The sequence below is a fragment of the Notothenia rossii genome, assembly GCF_949606895.1.
Source record: "Notothenia rossii genome assembly, chromosome: 9".
Lineage (NCBI taxonomy): Eukaryota > Metazoa > Chordata > Actinopteri > Perciformes > Nototheniidae > Notothenia > Notothenia rossii.
In genome coordinates, this window is record NC_136907.1 from 52,040 (window position 1) to 71,860 (window position 19,821).

The following is a 19,821-nucleotide window of genomic DNA, read 5'->3' on the forward strand; positions in this document are numbered from 1 at the left end:
TTTAAAGTGTCCTCTCCTGCTGATGTTCAGGTGTATATCAGTATGTAGTGTCTCTACTTTAAAGAGTCCTCTTCTGTTGATGTTCAGGTGTATATCAGTATGTAGAGTCTCTACTTTAAAGAGTCCTCTCCTGCTGATGTTCAGATGTATATCAGTATGTAGTGTCTCTACTTTAAAGAGTCCTCTCCTGCTGATGTTCAGGTGTATATCAGTATGTAGTGTCTCTACTTTAAAGAGTCCTTTCCTGCTGATGTTCAGGTGTATATCAGTATGTAGTGTCTCTACTTTAAAGAGTTCTCTCCTGCTGATGTTCAGGTGTATATCAGTATGTAGTGTCTCTACTTTAAAGAGTCCTCTCCTGCTGGTGTTCAGGTGTATATCAGTATGTAGTGTCTCTACTTTAAAGAGTCATCTCCTGCTGATGTTCAGGTGTATATCAGTATGTAGTGTCTCTACTTTAAAGAGTCCTCTCCTGCTGATGTTCAGGTGTATATCTGTATTTAGTGTCTCTACTTTAAAGAGTCCTCTCCTGCTGATGTTCAGGTGTATATCAGTGTGTAGTGTCTCTACTTTAAAGAGTCATCTCCTGCTGATGTTCAGGTGTATATCAGTATGTAGTGTCTCTACTTTAAAGAGTCCTCTCCTGCTGATGTTCAGGTGTATATCAGTATGTAGTGTCTCTACTTTAAAGAGTCCTCTCCTGCTGATGTTCAGGTGTATATCAGTATGTAGTGTCTCTACTTTAAAGAGTCCTCCTGCTGATGTTCAGGTGTATATCAGTATGTAGTGTCTCTACTTTAAAGAGTCCTCTCCTGCTGATGTTCAGGTGTATATCAGTATGTAGTGTCTCTACTTTAAAGAGTCCTCTCCTGCTGATGTTCAGGTGTATATCAGTATGTAGTGTCTCTACTTTAAAGAGTCCTCTCCTGCTGATGTTCAGGTGTATATCAGTATGTAGTGTCTCTACTTTAAAGAGTCCTCTCCTGCTGATGTTCAGGTGTATATCAGTATGTAGTGTCTCTACTTTAAAGAGTCCTCCTATTGATGTTCAGGTGTATATCAGTATGTAGTGTCTCTACTTTAAAGAGTCCTCTCCTGCTGATGTTCAGGTGTATATCAGTATGTAGTGTCTCTACTTTAAAGAGTCCTCTCCTGCTGATGTTCAGGTGTATATCAGTATGTAGTGTCTCTACTTTAAAGAGTCCTCTCCTGCTGATGTTCAGGTGTATATCAGTATGTAGTGTCTCTACTTTAAAGAGTCCTCTCCTGCTGATGTTCAGGTGTATATCAGTATGTAGTGTCTCTACTTTAAAGAGTCCTCTCCTGCTGATGTTCAGGTGTATATCAGTATGTAGTGTCTCTACTTTAAAGAGTCCTCTCCTGCTGATGTTCAGGTGTATATCAGTATGTACTCTCTACTTTAAAGAGTCCTCTCCTGCTGATGTTCAGGTGTATATCAGTATGTATTGTCTCTACTTTAAAGAGTCCTCTCCTGCTGATGTTCAGGTGTATATCAGTATGTAGTGTCTCTACTTTAAAGAGTCAATATTCTGGTCAATAATCTAATAACCAAACTGTTTTAACACATGCTGTTTATTTTGAATCCTCTGCAGTCTGTACACTTTACAGTAATACTTATAATCATTATTATATCTGTTACAGTTGCATAATGTTCAGATCAGAGAAATACATATTAAACCTTTAAAGACCTGCAGGAGCGAAGTCACCGTTCATAGTTAATGTTTATATATTTTATTTACTGACGTCTGGTGGAGGTCAGATTAAATGAAGCCATTACGATTTCAAATTGAAATCAGTCCTATCATTTTAATTAACCTTTAAAACAAATATCCGGTTTCTCTCCGTTTCCAGTCTTTGTGGTAAGCTATCAGTTTCCCTCTGCTGCCAGTCTTTGTGCTAAGCTATCAGTTTCCCTCTGCTGCCAGTCTTTGTGCTAAGCTATGCTATCAGTTTCCCTCTGATTCCAGTCTTTGTGCTAAGCTATGCTATCAGTTTCCTTCTGCTGCCAGTCTTTGTGCTAAGCTACCAGTTTCCTTCTGATGCCAGTCTTTGTGCTAAGCTATGCTAACAGTTTATCTATGATGCCAGTCATTGTGCTAAGCTATGCTATCAGTTTCCCTCTGATTCCAGTCTTTGTGCTAAGCTATGCTATCAGTTTCCTTCTGCTGCCAGTCTTTGTGCTAAGCTATGCTATCAGTTTCCCTCTGATGCCAGTCTTTGTGCTAAGCTACCAGTTTCCTTCTGATGCCAGTCTTTGTGCTAAGCTATGCTAACAGTTTATCTATGATGCCAGTCATTGTGCTAAGCTATGCTATCAGTTTCCCTCCGCTGCCAGTCTTTGTGCTAAGCTATGCTATCAGTTTCCCTCCGCTGCCAGTCATTGTGCTAAGCTATGCTATCAGTTTCCCTCCGCTGCCAGTCATTGTGCTAAGCTATGCTATCAGTTTCCCTCCGCTGCCAGTCTTTGTGCTAAGCTATGCTATCAGTTTCCCTCTGATGCCAGTCTTTGTGCTAAGCTACCAGTTTCCTTCTGATGCCAGTCTTTGTGCTAAGCTACCATTTTCCTTCTGATGCCAGTCTTTGTGCTAAGCTACCAGTTTCCTTCTGATGCCAGTCATTGTGCTTGGCCATGCTAACAGTTTATCTCTGATGCCAGTCATTGTGCTAAGCTATGCTCAGTTTCTCTCCGTTTCCAGTCTTTGTGCTAAGCTATGCTATCACGTTCCCTCTGCTGCCAGTCTTTGTGCTAAGCTATGCTATCAGTTTCCCTCTGCTGCCAGTCTTTTTTCTAAGCTAACAGTGGCTTGTGAAGCTGCGTTCAGGTTCTGGTTTTGACTCGTTGCTGCCCCCTGCAGGATGGACAGGAAACTGATTAATGATCTGAATGCTGATTGGACATTGAAACATGTTGGTCTCCATGGAAACCTCATTGATAAAAGCTTTTTATAAATATAACTCTTAAATATATTATTGTTATCAAAAGTGGATGTCCACGTGACCCCGCCTCTCAGCCAATCACAGCGCAGGATTGTCAGCAGCTCGTCAGCGTCGCGCTGCAGAGAGAGAGACAGCCAATAAATACCATAATATAAATAAATGTATTTCCTTTAATAGTTTTACTGCTCTGAAGTGTGGAAGAGCAGGAGCGTTTACCATCATCTGTTTGCAGGTGAGAAACCTGTCTGACAGCGAAAGCACCACAGAAGAAGAAGGGTTGATTTTGACAGTTTTTAATAGATTTAAAACATCAGAAAAACATACAGCGGCTTTAATCAAGTCCAACGTCTCCGTCTGTCCCACAGTGTCTCTGATCTGCAAACAGACAGGAAACCTTCGTCCTCCTCGTCTTCATCAGCCTCTAACGCTCAGTAAGGCCTACCTGTGCGGCCCCTGAGGGCCCCCCAGCCTCAGCTTGGACAACACGTTTCACAGTTTAACTTTCAGGAGGAGAAACAGAAGTGACAGCGTTTCACACCGTGCAGCGTCCAATCAGAACGCAGCAATAAGGTAAAGACTCACTTTGAGATTAATCCCCCCTTAACAGTCCACATTATTCTCTAAATGTTTACATACCCCTCCATCTTAATTAGTGTTATCATTACATATGTAAATGTGTGACATCATCGTGCTGCCAGCCAATCAGCTGCCCCTCCAGGACTAATAATACACATGACACACCAGACCTTGTTTCCCATGATGCACCTGGACAGTGCCTCATTAAACTCTGCCACTGACTGACACCTGAGATGGAGGCCCCACCCACACGAGAAGCCCCGCCCACTGCCCACTGAACAGGAAGCAGTGTGACAGACAGGTACATGAGGGGGGAGGCCCTCCTGTTGTGGGGGTAGTTGTGTTTCTTGTCGGGGGTAGTCATGTTTAGAGTCGGGGGTTAGTTGTGTTTAGAGTCGGGGGTGGTTGTGTTTAGAGTCGGGGGGTAGTTGTGTTTCTTGTCGGGGGGTAGTTGTGTTTAGAGTCGGGGGTGGTTGTGTTTAGAGTCGGGGGGTAGTTGTTTTTCTTGTCGTGGGGTACTCGTGTTTAGAGTCGGGGGGTAGTTGTGTTGGGGGGTAGTTGTGTCGGGGGGTAGTTGTTCATAGTCGGGGGGTAGTTGTGTTGGGGGGTAGTTGTTTAGAGTCGGGGGTCGTTGTTTAGAGTAGGGGGGTAGTTGTGTGGGGGGTAGTTGTGTGGGGGGTAGTTGTGTGGGGGAGTAGTTGTGTGGGGGGGTAGTTGTGTGGGGGAGTAGTTGTGTCGGGGGGTAGTTGTGTAGGGGGTAGTTGTGTAGGGGGTAGTTGTTTAGAGTCGGGGGGATGCTACGTCTCGAACTGAGTGAGCAGCGCCCGGACTTCGGGAGTCAGCTGCTTGGCGGCGCTGGCGGCCTCAGCAATGGCCCGGCGGTACGGACCCTTCCTCTTCCTGTCAAAGCGACACTGGAAGCTCTCCAGGAAGGGAGACAGCTGGGTGAGGGGGAGGAAGGAGGTGGTGGGGGAGCCGAACCACGACACCCTGGCCTCCTGACGGACAGCCAGCCCTGTGTCACTGCGGCGAGACACCGTGATGCTCAGTACCCTCGCCGGCCACCAGGGGAACCCAGAGATCTTCGCCCAAACGATGTCGCCCAAACACAGCGAGCGCCCGTCGGGGAGGAGCACCTTCGAGACGGGCTTAGAGAACACCGGGGGGGAGGAAGAGGAGGAGGAGGAGGAGGAAGAGGTGGACGACTTACGCCTCCTCTTCATCTCACCCTCCTCTTCCTCACCCTCCACCGGGGGAGGAGGGGACGACTTACGCCTCCTCTTCATCTCACCCTCCTCTTCCTCACCCTCCACCGGGGGAGGGGACGTGGAGGACTTACACCTCCTCTTCATCTCACCCTCCTCTTCCTCACCCTCCAACAGGGGAGGGGGCGACGACTTACGCCTCCTCTTCATCCCACCCTCCTCTTCCTCACCCTCCACTGGGGGAGGGGACGTGGAGGACTTACGCCTACTCTTCATCTCACCCTCCTCTTCCTCAACCTCCATCGGCTGAGGGGACGTGGAGGACTTACGCCTACTCTTCATCTCACCCTCCTCTTCCTCACCCTCCACCGGGGGAGGGTGGGTAGACTTACGCCTCCTCTTCATTTCACCCTCCTCTTCCTCCACCGGGGGAGGGGATATAGAGGACTTACGCCTCCTCTTCAGATCCCCCCCCTCATCCTCACCGTCAGCTGGTGTCTCATTGGCTCTAGGGGAGGAGGAGAGGGGGCAAAGCGGGTCTAACAAAGCGGGTCCAGGGGGGGGGAGGTCAAAGGTCTCTGTGGAGCTGCACTCTGAGGGGGGGGAGGAGCAGCGGGGGGGACACAGGGCCTCACAGAGGAGGGGCTCCAGGGGAGGAGCTGTGCTGAAGGGAGGGGGAGTTGTGGGGGTGGGGCTTATAATGGGTTTGTTGGGGGGGGGGCGGGAGATCAGTTTGGGGGGGGAAGGGGGGGGCTGGTTCTGGGAGGGGGGGGGCACCTGGTCGTCTGTTCGATACCTTTGAGGTTTGAGCCGCATCCTGGGCGGTAGTGAGGGGGGAGTGCTCTGCAGCCGCCGGGTGAAGTGGACCCTCTGGTTCTGCAGGGAGGAGGCCCGGGTCACTGCCTTCCTGCAGGGCTGCTCCTGGTCTTGGTCCTGCTCCTGGTCTTTCTTCAGGTTCTGCCGGGCTTTGGAGACGTCGGCAGCCGGGCCCCTGGAGGGGGGGGCTTTCTTAGAGTTCAAACACAGGCGGCCGGAGGCTCCGCCCCTCAGGACCCGGGAGGAGGTGGGGAGGCCTGAAGACGATACGTGGATCCCTGAGGGAGGCCGTCTGTCGTCAGGGGGCCGTCTGTCGTTAGGGGGCCGTCTGTCGTCCCCTCTCAGCCGTTTGACCTCAGCAGAAACAGGTCCTTCAGCAGCTCTCCGCCGCCGCGATGCCTCCTCCTTCAGCTCCACGGGGCCCCTGCGGGACTCCCTGCCCCCCCCCACCACACCTTTGCACTTGTCGCAGAGCACCTGGCGGGGGCGGAGCTTAATGGCGTTCATGATGGAGGTGGGCTCCTCGCAGCGGTAGCGCCTCTTAGGACGGCGAATCTTCCGCAGCAGGGGCTGAGGTAAAGCCTGGTTGTAGGTGTCCCTGAGGAACAGAGGGGGGGGGTAAGGAGCCCCCTCCTGGAACAGCGGCGGCAGTTTGGACCTTGGGGGGGGAGGGGACGAAACCTCTTCCTGTTTGGTGGATGCGTCCACGTCAGGCAGTGATATCATCAGAGGGCGACTAACCCTATCGTCTCTCCGGGGGAGCACGGTGATGGGGATCCCGTACGGTCCGAACCTGCAACAAACACAACATGAGAACCTTAAAGACTCCAACAGATCGTGAGAACCTTAGCGACTCAAACAGAGGGCGACACCAACATGTAACCACATTGCGATAAGGACATTCTATGATTGACCCACTGAAACTCTACATTACGTCTCAGACTCTACATTACGTCTCAGACTCTACATGACGTCTCAGACTCTACATGACGTCTCAAACTCTACATTACGTCTCAGACTCTACATTACGTCTCAAACTCTACATTACGTCTCACTCTACATTACGTCTCAGACTCTACATTACGTCTCAAACTCTACATTACGTCTCACTCTACATTACGTCTCAGACTCTACATTACGTCTCAAACTCTACATTACGTCTCAACCTCTACATTACGTCTCAGACTCTACATTACGTCTCAGGCTCTACATTACGTCTCAGACTCTACATTACGTCTCAGACTCTACATTACGTCTCAGGCTCTACATTACGTCTGACACTCTACATTACGTCTCAGGCTCTACATTACGTCTCAGACTCTACATTACGTATCAGACTCTACATTACGTCTCAGACTCTACATTACGTCTCAGACTCTACATTACGTCTCAGACTCTACATTACGTCTCAAACTCTACATTACGTCTCACTCTACATTACGTCTCAGACTCTACATTACGTCTCACTCTACATTACGTCTCAGACTCTACATTACGTCTCAGACTCTACATTACGTCTCACTCTACATTACGTCTCACTCTACATTACGTCTCACTCTACATTACGTCTCAGACTCTACATTACGTCTCAACCTCTACATTACGTCTCAGACTCTACATTACGTCTCAAACTCTACATTACGTCTCAGACTCTACATTACGTCTCAAACTCTACATTACGTCTCAGGCTCTACATTACGTCTCAAACTCTACATTACGTCTCAGACTCTACATTACGTCTCAAACTCTCTCAAACTCTACATTACGTCTCAGACTCTACATTACGTCTCAGACTCTACATTACGTCTCAGACTCTACATTACGTCTCAGATTCTACATTACGTCTCAAACTCTACATTACGTCTCAAACTCTACATTACGTCTCGAACTCTACATTACGTCTCAGACTCTACATTACGTCTCAGACTCTACATTACGTCTCAGACTCTACATTACGTCTCAGACTCTACATTACGTCTCAAACTCTACATTACGTCTCAGACTCTACATTACGTCTCAAACTCTACATTACGTCTCAGACTCTACATTACGTCTCAAACTCTCTCAAACTCTACATTACGTCTCACTCTACATTACGTCTCAGACTCTACATTACGTCTCAGACTCTACATTACGTCTCAAACTCTACATTACGTATCAGACTCTACATTACGTCTCAGACTCTACATTACGTCTCAGACTCTACATTACGTCTCAAACTCTACATTACGTCTCAGACTCTACATTACGTCTCAGACTCTACATTACGTCTCAAACTCTACATTACGTATCAGACTCTACATTACGTCTCAGACTCTACATTACGTCTCAGACTCTACATTACGTCTCAAACTCTACATTACGTCTCAGACTCTACATTACGTCTCAGACTCTACATTACGTCTCAGACTCTACATTACGTCTCAAACTCTACATTACGTCTCAGACTCTACATTACGTCTCAGACTCTACATTACGTCTCAGACTCTACATTACGTCTCAGACTCTACATTACGTCTCACTCTACATTACGTCTCACTCTACATTACGTCTCAGACTCTACATTACGTCTCAACCTCTACATTACGTCTCACACTCTACATTACGTCTCACACTCTACATTACGTCTCAGACTCTACATTACGTCTCACTCTACATTACGTCTCAGACTCTACATTACGTCTCAGACTCTACATTACGTCTGAAACTCTACATTACGTCTCAAACTCTACATTACGTCTCAGACTCTACATTACGTCTCAGACTCTACATTACGTCTCAGACTCTACATTACGTCTCAAACTCTACATTACGTCTCAGACTCTACATTACGTCTCAGACTCTACATTACGTCTCAGACTCTACATTACGTCTCAGACTCTACATTACGTCTCAAACTCTACATTACGTCTCAAACTCTACATTACGTCTCACTCTACATTACGTCTCAGACTCTACATTACGTCTCACTCTACATTACGTCTCAGAATCTACATTACGTCTCAAACTCTACATTACGTCTCACACTCTACATTACGTCTCAGACTCTACATTACGTCTCACACTCTACACTACGTCTCACACTCTACATTACGTCTCACACTCTACATTACGTCTCAGACTCTACATTACGTCTCACTCTACATTACGTCTCAGACTCTACATTACGTCTCACTCTACATTACGTCTCAGAATCTACATTACGTCTCAAACTCTACATTACGTCTCACACTCTACATTACGTCTCAGACTCTACATTACGTCTCACTCTACATTACGTCTCAGACTCTACATTACGTCTCAGACTCTACATTACGTCTCAGACTCTACATTACGTCTCAGACTCTACATTACGTCTCAAACTCTACATTACGTCTCAAACTCTACATTACGTCTCAGACTCTACATTACGTCTCAGACTCTACATTACGTCTCAGACTCTACATTACGTCTCAGACTCTACATTACGTCTCAGACTCTACATTACGTCTCAGACTCTACATTACGTCTCAGACTCTACATTACGTCTCAGACTCTACATTACGTCTCAGACTCTACATTACGTCTCAAATTCTACATTACGTCTCAGACTCTACATTACGTCTCAAACTCTACATTACGTCTCAAACTCTACATTACGTCTCAGACTCTACATTACGTCTCAGACTCTACATTACGTCTCAAACTCTACATTACGTCTCAGACTCTACATTACGTCTCAAACTCTACATTACGTCTCAGACTCTACATTACGTCTCAGACTCTACATTACGTCTCAAACTCTACATTACGTCTCACTCTACATTACGTCTCAGACTCTACATTACGTCTCACTCTACATTACGTCTCAGAATCTACATTACGTCTCAAACTCTACATTACGTCTCACACTCTACATTACGTCTCAGACTCTACATTACGTCTCACACTCTACATTACGTCTCACACTCTACATTACGTCTCACACTCTACATTACGTCTCAGACTCTACATTACGTCTCACTCTACATTACGTCTCAGACTCTACATTACGTCTCAGACTCTACATTACGTCTCAGACTCTACATTACGTCTGAAACTCTACATTACGTCTGAAACTCTACATTACGTCTCAGACTCTACATTACGTCTCAGACTCTACATTACGTCTGAAACTCTACATTACGTCTGAAACTCTACATTACGTCTCAGACTCTACATTACGTCTCAGACTCTACATTACGTCTCAAACTCTACATTACGTCTCAGACTCTACATTACGTCTCAGACTCTACATTACGTCTCAGACTCTACATTACGTCTCAAACTCTACATTACGTCTCAAACTCTACATTACGTCTCAGACTCTACATTACGTCTCAGACTCTACATTACGTCTCAGACTCTACATTACGTCTCAGACTCTACATTACGTCTCAAACTCTACATTACGTCTCAGACTCTACATTACGTCTCAGACTCTACATTACGTCTCAGACTCTACATTACGTCTCAGACTCTACATTACGTCTGAGACTCTACATTACGTCTCAGACTCTACATTACGTCTCAGACTCTACATTACGTCTCAAACTCTACATTACGTCTGAGACTCTACATTACGTCTCAAACAACTCCATTTTGAATCGGTCTTCAGTAGGGATGGGTACCGAGAACCGGTACTAAGTCAATACCGGTATTTGATTGGACGGTATCGATATACCGTTAAGCCGTTGCACAGACGGTGCTGCTATCGGTATGTGTTACGTCTACTTCCTTAGTTTAACTTTACCCCTCTGATTGGCCACTGTAAATGCCACTCGTCATCTCTCTCAACAGCGCTCTTATTGTTGTGAGGCTCCCGCAGGCATGGCGGACAGAGTGAAGCGATCGAAGGTCTGGGAGCACTTTAAAAATGTATTGGCGATAGTGCAAGGTGCAATCTATGTACTCAATGAGTTGCTTGTAAAGGGGTAACACAAGCAACTTAATGAAGCATCTGCAACCGAGACACTCAATGAATCTAAAACGGTGCAAGCGATACTGCTAGCGCTAATAGTGCTAGCGGGCTTCAGCCGCGCCGTGTGTAAATGTGACCTGAGCAAAGGCTCGCAGGCAGGTTAGCTGCTGCGCACGGGTAATATGTTTTGTTTACCTGAGTGCAGTCTTGCAGGCACATCACCTTGTCTTTTTTTAGTTTATTAACACTGACAGTGTATTAACGTGAGCTCCTACACCTATAATAGTTTGGTCTTTCATTGAATGCTTTATAAACCAGTTAAACTTACAGATGTCATTGTTTATTGGAAAACTGCATTTAAATGTTGTTAAAGGTCAACGTTTCAATGTATGGTTCAGCAATTGTTGGTCGTTTACTAGGAATTTACATTTTAAGCTCAAATACTTTGTTCTATGTTTAAACCTTCAGACACATGTTGACGTGTTTCAGTTCAGCACATCATTTATTTTGTGATGATTTAAAAGTACAATCCAGAATAATATACGTTCTCGCCTTTATCTTTTTGCCATCTTAGCCTTTTGACCAATGTCTTCATATCACAGTTTTGCACGATGTCACTGTAGGACAATGTTTTAAGGATCTCTTGTCGAGCTGGTTGTCAGTTTGAAATGTCTGGATGAAGATGGAACTGATTTACAAATGTAAACATTTTTTTTTTTAAATGCCTCTTTACATCCTCTGTCTGGAAAACCCCAAAGAGCATGACAGGGCGAGCCAGGCCCCTTTAAGTTATTTGATTTATTTGTGTCTGCTTCTGAGAAGCTAATGTATAAGTTACACGGTTATTTCTGCAAGAAAATTACAATCAAATGACTGTTTAATCTTCACATCTTGTATTCAGGTCTATCATTTTGAGCACCAAATTATTGAAAAGTATTGATAAGAGTATCGAAAAATACCAATTCCGATAAGCAGTACAGGTAAAATCCTAACGATACCCATCCCTACCTGTATGTAATCAGAGTATAGCTGTAAGTAATCAGAGTATACCTGTATGTAATCAGAGTATCTCACCTGTATGTAATCAGAGTATACCTGTATGTAATCAGAGTATAGCTGTAAGTAATCAGAGTATAGCTGTATGTAATCAGAGTATACCTGTAAGTAATCAGAGTATACCTGTATGTAATCAGAGTATCTCACCTGTATGTAATCAGAGTATACCTGTATGTAATCAGAGTATACCTGTAAGTAATCAGAGTATACCTGTATGTAATCAGAGTATAGCTGTAAGTAATCAGAGTATAGCTGTAAGTAATCAGAGTATAGCTGTAAGTAGTCCGAGTATAGCTGAATGTAATCAGAGTATACCTGTATGTAATCAGAGTATAGCTGTATGTAATCAGAGTATAGCTGTAAGTAATCAGAGTATAGCTGTAAGTAGTCCGAGTATAGCTGAATGTAATCAGAGTATACCTGTATGTAATCAGAGTATAGCTGTATGTAATCAGAGTATAGCTGTAAGTAATCAGAGTATAGCTGTAAGTAGTCCGAGTATAGCTGAATGTAATCAGAGTATACCTGTATGTAATCAGAGTATAGCTGTATGTAATCAGAGTATAGCTGTAAGTAATCAGAGTATAGCTGTAAGTAATCAGAGTATACCTGTATGTAATCAGAGTATAGCTGTATGTAATCAGAGTATAGCTGTATGTAATCAGAGTATACCTGTATGTAATCAGAGTATACCTGTATGTAATCAGAGTATACCTGTATGTAATCAGAGTATCTCACCTGTAAGTAATCAGAGTATAGCTGTATGTAATCAGAGTATAGCTGTATGTAATCAGAGTATACCTGTATGTAATCAGAGTATAGCTGTAAGTAATCAGAGTATACCTGTATGTAATCAGAGTATACCTGTATGTAATCAGAGTATACCTGTATGTAATCAGAGTATCTCACCTGTAAGTAATCAGAGTATAGCTGTATGTAATCAGAGTATACCTGTAAGTAATCAGAGTATAGCTGTAAGTAATCAGAGTATACCTGTATGTAATCAGAGTATAGCTGTAAGTAATCAGAGTATACCTGTATGTAATCAGAGTATACCTGTATGTAATCAGAGTATCTCACCTGTAAGTAATCAGAGTATAGCTGTATGTAATCAGAGTATAGCTGTAAGTAATCAGAGTATACCTGTATGTAATCAGAGTATACCTGTATGTAATCAGAGTATCTCACCTGTAAGTAATCAGAGTATACCTGTATGTAATCAGAGTATACCTGTATGTAATCAGAGTATACCTGTATGTAATCAGAGTATAGCTGTAAGTAATCAGAGTATACATGTAAGTAATCAGAGTATAGCTGTATGTAATCAGAGTATACCTGTAAGTAATCAGAGTATACATGTAAGTAATCAGAGTATAGCTGTAAGTAATCAGAGTATACCTGTATGTAATCAGAGTATAGCTGTAAGTAATCAGAGTATACCTGTATGTAATCAGAGTATAGCTGTAAGTAATCAGAGTATACCTGTATGTAATCAGAGTATACCTGTATGTAATCAGAGTATCTCACCTGTAAGTAATCAGAGTATAGCTGTAAGTAATCAGAGTATAGCTGTAAGTAATCAGAGTATACCTGTATGTAATCAGAGTATACCTGTATGTAATCAGAGTATACCTGTATGTAATCAAAGTATAGCTGTATGTAATCAGAGTATAGCTGTAAGTAATCAGAGTATACATGTAAGTAATCAGAGTATAGCTGTATGTAATCAGAGTATACCTGTATGTAATCAGAGTATACCTGTAAGTAATCAGAGTATACATGTAAGTAATCAGAGTATAGCTGTATGTAATCAGAGTATACCTGTATGTAATCAGAGTATACCTGTAAGTAATCAGAGTATAGCTGTATGTAATCAGAGTATAGCTGTAAGTAATCAGAGTATACATGTAAGTAATCAGAGTATAGCTGTATGTAATCAGAGTATACCTGTATGTAATCAGAGTATAGCTGTAAGTAATCAGAGTATAGCTGTATGTAATCAGAGTATACCTGTATGTAATCAGAGTATACCTGTAAGTAATCAGAGTATAGCTGTAAGTAATCAGAGTATAGCTGTATGTAATCAGAGTATAGCTGTATGTAATCAGAGTATACCTGTAAGTAATCAGAGTATAGCTGTAAGTAATCAGAGTATAGCTGTATGTAATCAGAGTATACCTGTATGTAATCAGAGTATACCTGTAAGTAATCAGAGTATACATGTAAGTAATCAGAGTATAGCTGTATGTAATCAGAGTATACCTGTATGTAATCAGAGTATACCTGTATGTAATCAGAGTATACCTGTATGTAATCAGAGTATAGCTGTAAGTAATCAGAGTATAGCTGTATGTAATCAGAGTATACCTGTAAGTAATCAGAGTATAGCTGTAAGTAGGGATGTAACGATATACCGAATATCGCGGTATCGCGGTAAATAAACTTCCCAATACCGTCGTGAGACTGACAAAATCTACCGCGATTTAAAAAAAAAAAAAAAAAATTTTAAACCTTTATTTAACCAGGTGGTCCCATTGAGATCATCGATCTCTTTTTCAAGAGAGACCTGTCCAACATGGCAGCAAGTAGGTTACAACATGAAAATAAAACAACAGATAACACAAAAGGACATCGTATTTACAGGGCTACATTTACACACCTAGAGACATTGACAAGTACCAACCATATAGTTATATCTCACCATGTCAATAAGCCTGGCGTTAGACTTTTTCGCTGTCCGTCATTTTGACAGACAGGATCGTAAAATATCCGTCAAAATCCCTTATTACCCGTCGGGTCTGAACATATCACGATGGAGCATGCTCGTGAACTGTCAACGGTGGGGGGGGGGGGGCGGTGTTATGCCGTGTGTGCATGCACCTCGCGGGACGCGCACAGCGTGAAGCAAAACCTCCCAGACATGTATTGATCTGTACGGCAAAGTACGGTTTGGGAACTATATCATTTCCTTTTGGAGGGCATGCATAACACGGCATAACACCAGAGCCTCGCTGCGGGGAAACGTTGTTGCTGTTCCGAGTTTGTTCTAATCTGTCAAAATGACAGACTGCTTTCAGATTTTTCCGTCATTGTTAAATAAAATATTCGGTTAACGCGACCACTGGTGTCCCAGCAACATCAGTACCAAGCGAGAGAGTTGTTTCCAGAGCAGGGGATATTGTAAATGCCCAAACATCCCAGCTTATCAATACCTGGAAATGTGGACATTCTCATATTCCTAAAAACCTGTCTGATGATGCTGAGTGAGTGACTAGTGAGTTTGAGTTGAGTTACTTGAAAAACTAAAGTGAAACTTGATTTATTTTATTGCAGGGTCTGATTATTAAATGTCCTTGTTTATTTGTGAGATGCAGTGGCACAAAGAAAATGCTTACTTTGTTTGGTAGTACCAGTAGGTACAAAAACACTGGTTTTCTTGTTCCAGTCTGTTACTGTCACTTTGTTTTTGACACTTTAAAATACTGCTATCCTACAAAAAGGCTGTAAAAATCAGATTTATTATGTAATAAAGAAACATTTTCCGAGTAAAAAAATGTTTTATTGAAAAAAAGAATTATGATTTTTTTTCCCCTTCCCTTTATTATTCAATATCGCGATAAATACCGTACCGTGGACTTGTTATCGCGATATTATCGTACCGTGAGTTTTTGGTATCGTTACATCCCTGGCTGTAAGTAATCAGAGTATACCTGTAAGTAATCAGAGTATAGCTGTATGTAATCAGAGTATACCTGTAAGTAATCAGAGTATAGCTGTAAGTAATCAGAGTATACCTGTATGTAATCAGAGTATAGCTGTATGTAATCAGAGTATCTCACCTGTATGTAATCAGAGTATAGCTGTAAGTAATCAGAGTATCTCACCTGTATGTAATCAGAGTATACCTGTAAGTAATCAGAGTATACCTGTATGTAATCAGAGTATACATGTATGTAATCAGAGTATCTCACCTGTATGTAATCAGAGTATAGCTGTATGTAATCAGAGTATACCTGTATGTAATCAGAGTATACCTGTATGTAATCAGAGTATAGCTGTAAGTAATCAGAGAATACCTGTATGTAATCAGAGTATCTCACCTGTAAGTAATCAGAGTATAGCTGTATGTAATCAGAGTATCTCACCTGTATGTAATCAGAGTATAGCTGTAAGTAATCAGAGTATCTCACCTGTATGTAATCAGAGTATCTCACCTGTATGTAATCAGAGTATCTCACCTGTATGTAATCAGAGTATACCTGTATGTAATCAGAGTATAGCTGTAAGTAATCAGAGTATACCTGTAAGTAATCAGAGTATAGCTGTATGTAATCAGAGTATACCTGTAAGTAATCAGAGTATACCTGTATGTAATCAGAGTATCTCACCTGTATGTAATCAGAGTATCTCACCTGTATGTAATCAGAGTATACCTGTATGTAATCAGAGTATACCTGTATGTAATCAGAGTATCTCACCTGTAAGTAATCAGAGTATACCTGTAAGTAATCAGAGTATAGCTGTATGTAATCAGAGTATCTCACATGTATGTAATCAGAGTATAGCTGTATGTAATCAGAGTATAGCTGTATGTAATCAGAGTATACCTGTATGTAATCAGAGTATCTCACCTGTATGTAATCAGAGTATCTCACCTGTATGTAATCAGAGTATAGCTGTATGTAATCAGAGTATAGCTGTATGTAATCAGAGTATACCTGTATGTAATCAGAGTATACCTGTAAGTAATCAGAGTATAGCTGTATGTAATCAGAGTATACCTGTATGTAATCAGAGTATAGCTGTAAGTAATCAGAGTATAGCTGTATGTAATCAGAGCATCTCACCTGTATGTAATCAGAGTATACCTGTAAGTAATCAGAGTATAGCTGTATGTAATCAGAGCATCTCACCTGTATGTAATCAGAGTATACCTGTATATAATCAGAGTATAGCTGTATGTAATCAGAGTATAGCTGTATGTAATCAGAGTATACCTGTATATAATCAGAGTATAGCTGTATGTAATCAGAGTATACCTGTATGTAATCAGAGTATACCTGTATGTAATCAGAGTATACCTGTATGTAATCAGAGTATCTCACCTGTATGTAATCAGAGTATACCTGTAAGTAATCAGAGTATACCTGTAAGTAATCAGAGTATAGCTGTATGTAATCAGAGCATCTCACCTGTATGTAATCAGAGTATACCTGTAAGTAATCAGAGTATACCTGTATGTAATCAGAGTATACCTGTAAGTAATCAGAGTATAGCTGTATGTAATCAGAGCATCTCACCTGTATGTAATCAGAGTATACCTGTATGTAATCAGAGTATCTCACCTGTATGTAATCAGAGTATAGCTCAGGGATGCAAACTCATCAGGTATGAAAAAGGTGACAAGGATCCAAGGCCCCCCCGACCCCACAGAATATCGGCTTACACACACACACACACACACACACACACACACACACACACACACACACACACACACACACACACACACACACACACACACACACACACACACACACACACACACACACACACACACACACACACACACACACACACACACACACACACACACACACACACACACACACACACACTAATCTCATCTCACTCTGCACGACCCTAATATCATCACATGTGTGTTCTGGAGAATCACAGAACTGACGATGGTCCTTATTATTATGCCGTTTAAACCAATCATTTAAATTTGTGGTAATCTAAGTTATCTCAGTGGGACTCAAACGGTTTGGTCATCTATGTAAACAAATATTTCAATCTATTTAATATAGTTCAGGGCTCAACGCTAACTTTTAAAAGTGGTTGCCAGGCAACCAGGCATCAGCTTTTGGTTGCCAAAACTGAAAATACGGTTGCCATTTTTAGTCACCTTATATTTTAAATAATGAAGATACTATACAGTTATACATCAACTTAATAATGAGCATGTGACACAAAAGAATGTTCAAATGCTTTACAATAATAATTAACACAATGATTTGAAACCTAAGTGGTAGGAAACATGTCCACCCTCAATGGCTGGTGTACTAAACACCAGTAGAGCAGCTGCTGTTCTTCACAGATCCCTCAAATATGAATTCAGCAAGTCACTAGTTTCTTGGTCATCCGTTGTCTGGGTTCTCTTGACCTCTGTGCTGACCCCACCTTAGATCCACTGGCCTAGAGCCATATGAAATCCGCGTTCACGGAATCGCGGACGGAATCGCGGAATTGACCAATAAAAATGGAATCAACTGTAAAACGTGGAATATTGCAGAATTTGCCATAATTTGGACTGAAATTCCGTTTTCGGGAGAACGATGGAACGTTTGGTGCAAAGCAAAAATGACCGGGACGCTAACACGTGTTACAACGCACACGTCACCTCCACACTGCTTCACAACAACACAGCAATGTCCAAGCGTGTAGCTGCTTCGGTATCAACATCATCATCTAAAAAGCTACGAAATTCCACACTAAACCCTCAATTCAGAGCACAGCAGTATCCGAATGATTTTTATGCCTCCGGCGATAAGTTATTTTGTAAATATTGTCAACATACCGTGGATTGGACCCGCAAAAATACGTGCGACGATCATTTAGTCTCGAAAAGCCATGTCAGAAACAAGGGAAAACACTGTGCTTCCCAAAACACACCTGCACTTCAAACTACAATTACAGCAAGTACCTCGTCAGCAGATTCAAGACGAGAGTTTGTGCAGGACTTTGTAGCTGTTTGCGCCGAGTCAGACATCCCTTTAGCAAAGCTGAAGAAGCTGCGACCATTTCTAGTTAAGCACTGCAAGCAGGGAGGAGCGCTGCCCGAGAACGAAACAGCCCTTCGTCAAATCCATCTGCCCCGTGTGTTTGACCAACATATAACGGCTGTTTTGGAGAAAATCCGTGGGAAGAAGTTGTCGGTGGTCGTTGACGAGACGACCGATACCAGGGACTGCAGTGTTCTAAACATCGTCATTGGTGAGCTAATGAACAGCCTATTAACATGTCGTTTAAATATCCTAATTTTTTTTACATGCTGCAGTGTGCATTGTCAGCATGCAAAGTGTGATGACGATGATCTCTGCCTGGTGATCACAATAGATACAGCTAGAGGGCGAGGCTAATCAATGACACTATTGTGATTAAATAGCTATGTACAGTAGTCCTACATTTAGGACTATAGATGGAAATTATAGCTCCTTGCTAAATCTGGTGCACCAGTCTATTTTTTTAATGCAAATGATTGTCAGTGCACACTGTCCTTTATGAACTAAATAAACTAAAGGTGCATAAATTATGCATTACTGTATTTCATCACAATAGAATAGATACTACAGCTAGCTACTGACATTGTGATAATGTCAGTAGCTAGCTGTATCTATTGTTTATTGTTTACACTTGAAATGTGTATTTTTATTTTGTGCATTTTTATTTTGTCACAATATTATTTTGGCTTAAATATAATAATCTTTTGCTTGTGTTATCTTTCATTGCAGGTGTTGAAAACCAGTACTATCTGGTGGATGTAATTTTCATGGATCGATGCAACCACTCAACAGTTGCCCAAGCCATCATACGCTCCTTCCACAGCAATAATCTGGAACTGAATGATGTCTGGGCAGTGGTCACAGATAATGCCTCCTACTGTCTGAAGGCATACAGGGAGATTCTAAAAGGAGTGATGCCCAACAGTGTCCATGTAACGTGCCTCTGCCATATCATAAATCTGGTGGGTGAGACCTGGCAGCACTACAGATACTTCTCTGATGCTGCATCACTTGTGGCAGCGATGAGATCTGTCTTCTGCAGGAAGCCTGCTAGAAAGAGAAGATGGGTGAGCTTCCTCATCAACAAGGAGTTTGTGCACACCAAGGCTCCTCCTGAATCAGTGGGCTCCAGATGGAATAGCTGGTTTGAGCAGTGCAGTACCACGCAGAGCATGTTCATCTGTACAGAGAATTTTTGTTGGAAGAAAATTCATCAGCCCAAGCAGCACACACATCCTCAGCCTGCTAGAAACAGAGGAAAAGATGCAGGCCCTCACTGTGAAGCTAACCTTCATCGCAGAAGGCTGCTCCAAACTGATGACAGCTCTGACTATCCTAGAAGGAACCCATCGTAACACAGCAGTGTCTGCATACAACATCATGGAGGACCTGGGCTCTTATCTAGTGAATGGAACAGCAAAAACATGCAGGTTTGGTGCCAAGACAGATGAGCTGCTGAGAAAGACGGGTGTTCGAGAGAGGAAGC

At 42.6% G+C, this 19,821-nt stretch overlaps 2 protein-coding genes across 4 annotated transcripts in view; one reads left to right on the forward strand and one right to left on the reverse strand.

The window, feature by feature from the left end:
• Positions 1 to 3,235: 3,235 nt before the first annotated feature.
• Positions 3,236 to 19,821, reverse strand: part of pwwp2a (PWWP domain containing 2A) — an 18,161-nt gene continuing 1,575 nt past the window's right edge. The window contains exons 2-3 of one of the 3 annotated variants that reach the window (XM_079650245.1): positions 4,810 to 6,348; positions 3,236 to 4,746 (exon numbers count right to left, since the gene is read on the reverse strand). In XM_079650245.1, the coding sequence (XP_079506371.1) occupies positions 4,332 to 4,746; positions 4,810 to 6,348 (1,954 nt within the window). In that variant the 3' untranslated portion in view covers positions 3,236 to 4,331. Of the gene's footprint in view, positions 6,349 to 19,821 lie in introns of all 3 variants that reach the window. The other 2 variants (XM_079650246.1, XM_079650244.1) reach the window with 2 other exon arrangements.
• LOC307020342 (uncharacterized protein) lies at positions 17,008 to 19,690 on the forward strand (the record flags this gene model as incomplete). Its single annotated transcript, XM_079651634.1, has 2 exons — positions 17,008 to 18,546; positions 19,065 to 19,690. Exons 1-2 carry the CDS (start codon positions 17,889 to 17,891, stop codon positions 19,688 to 19,690), a joined length of 1,284 nt encoding a protein of 427 aa, XP_079507760.1. The 5' UTR covers positions 17,008 to 17,888.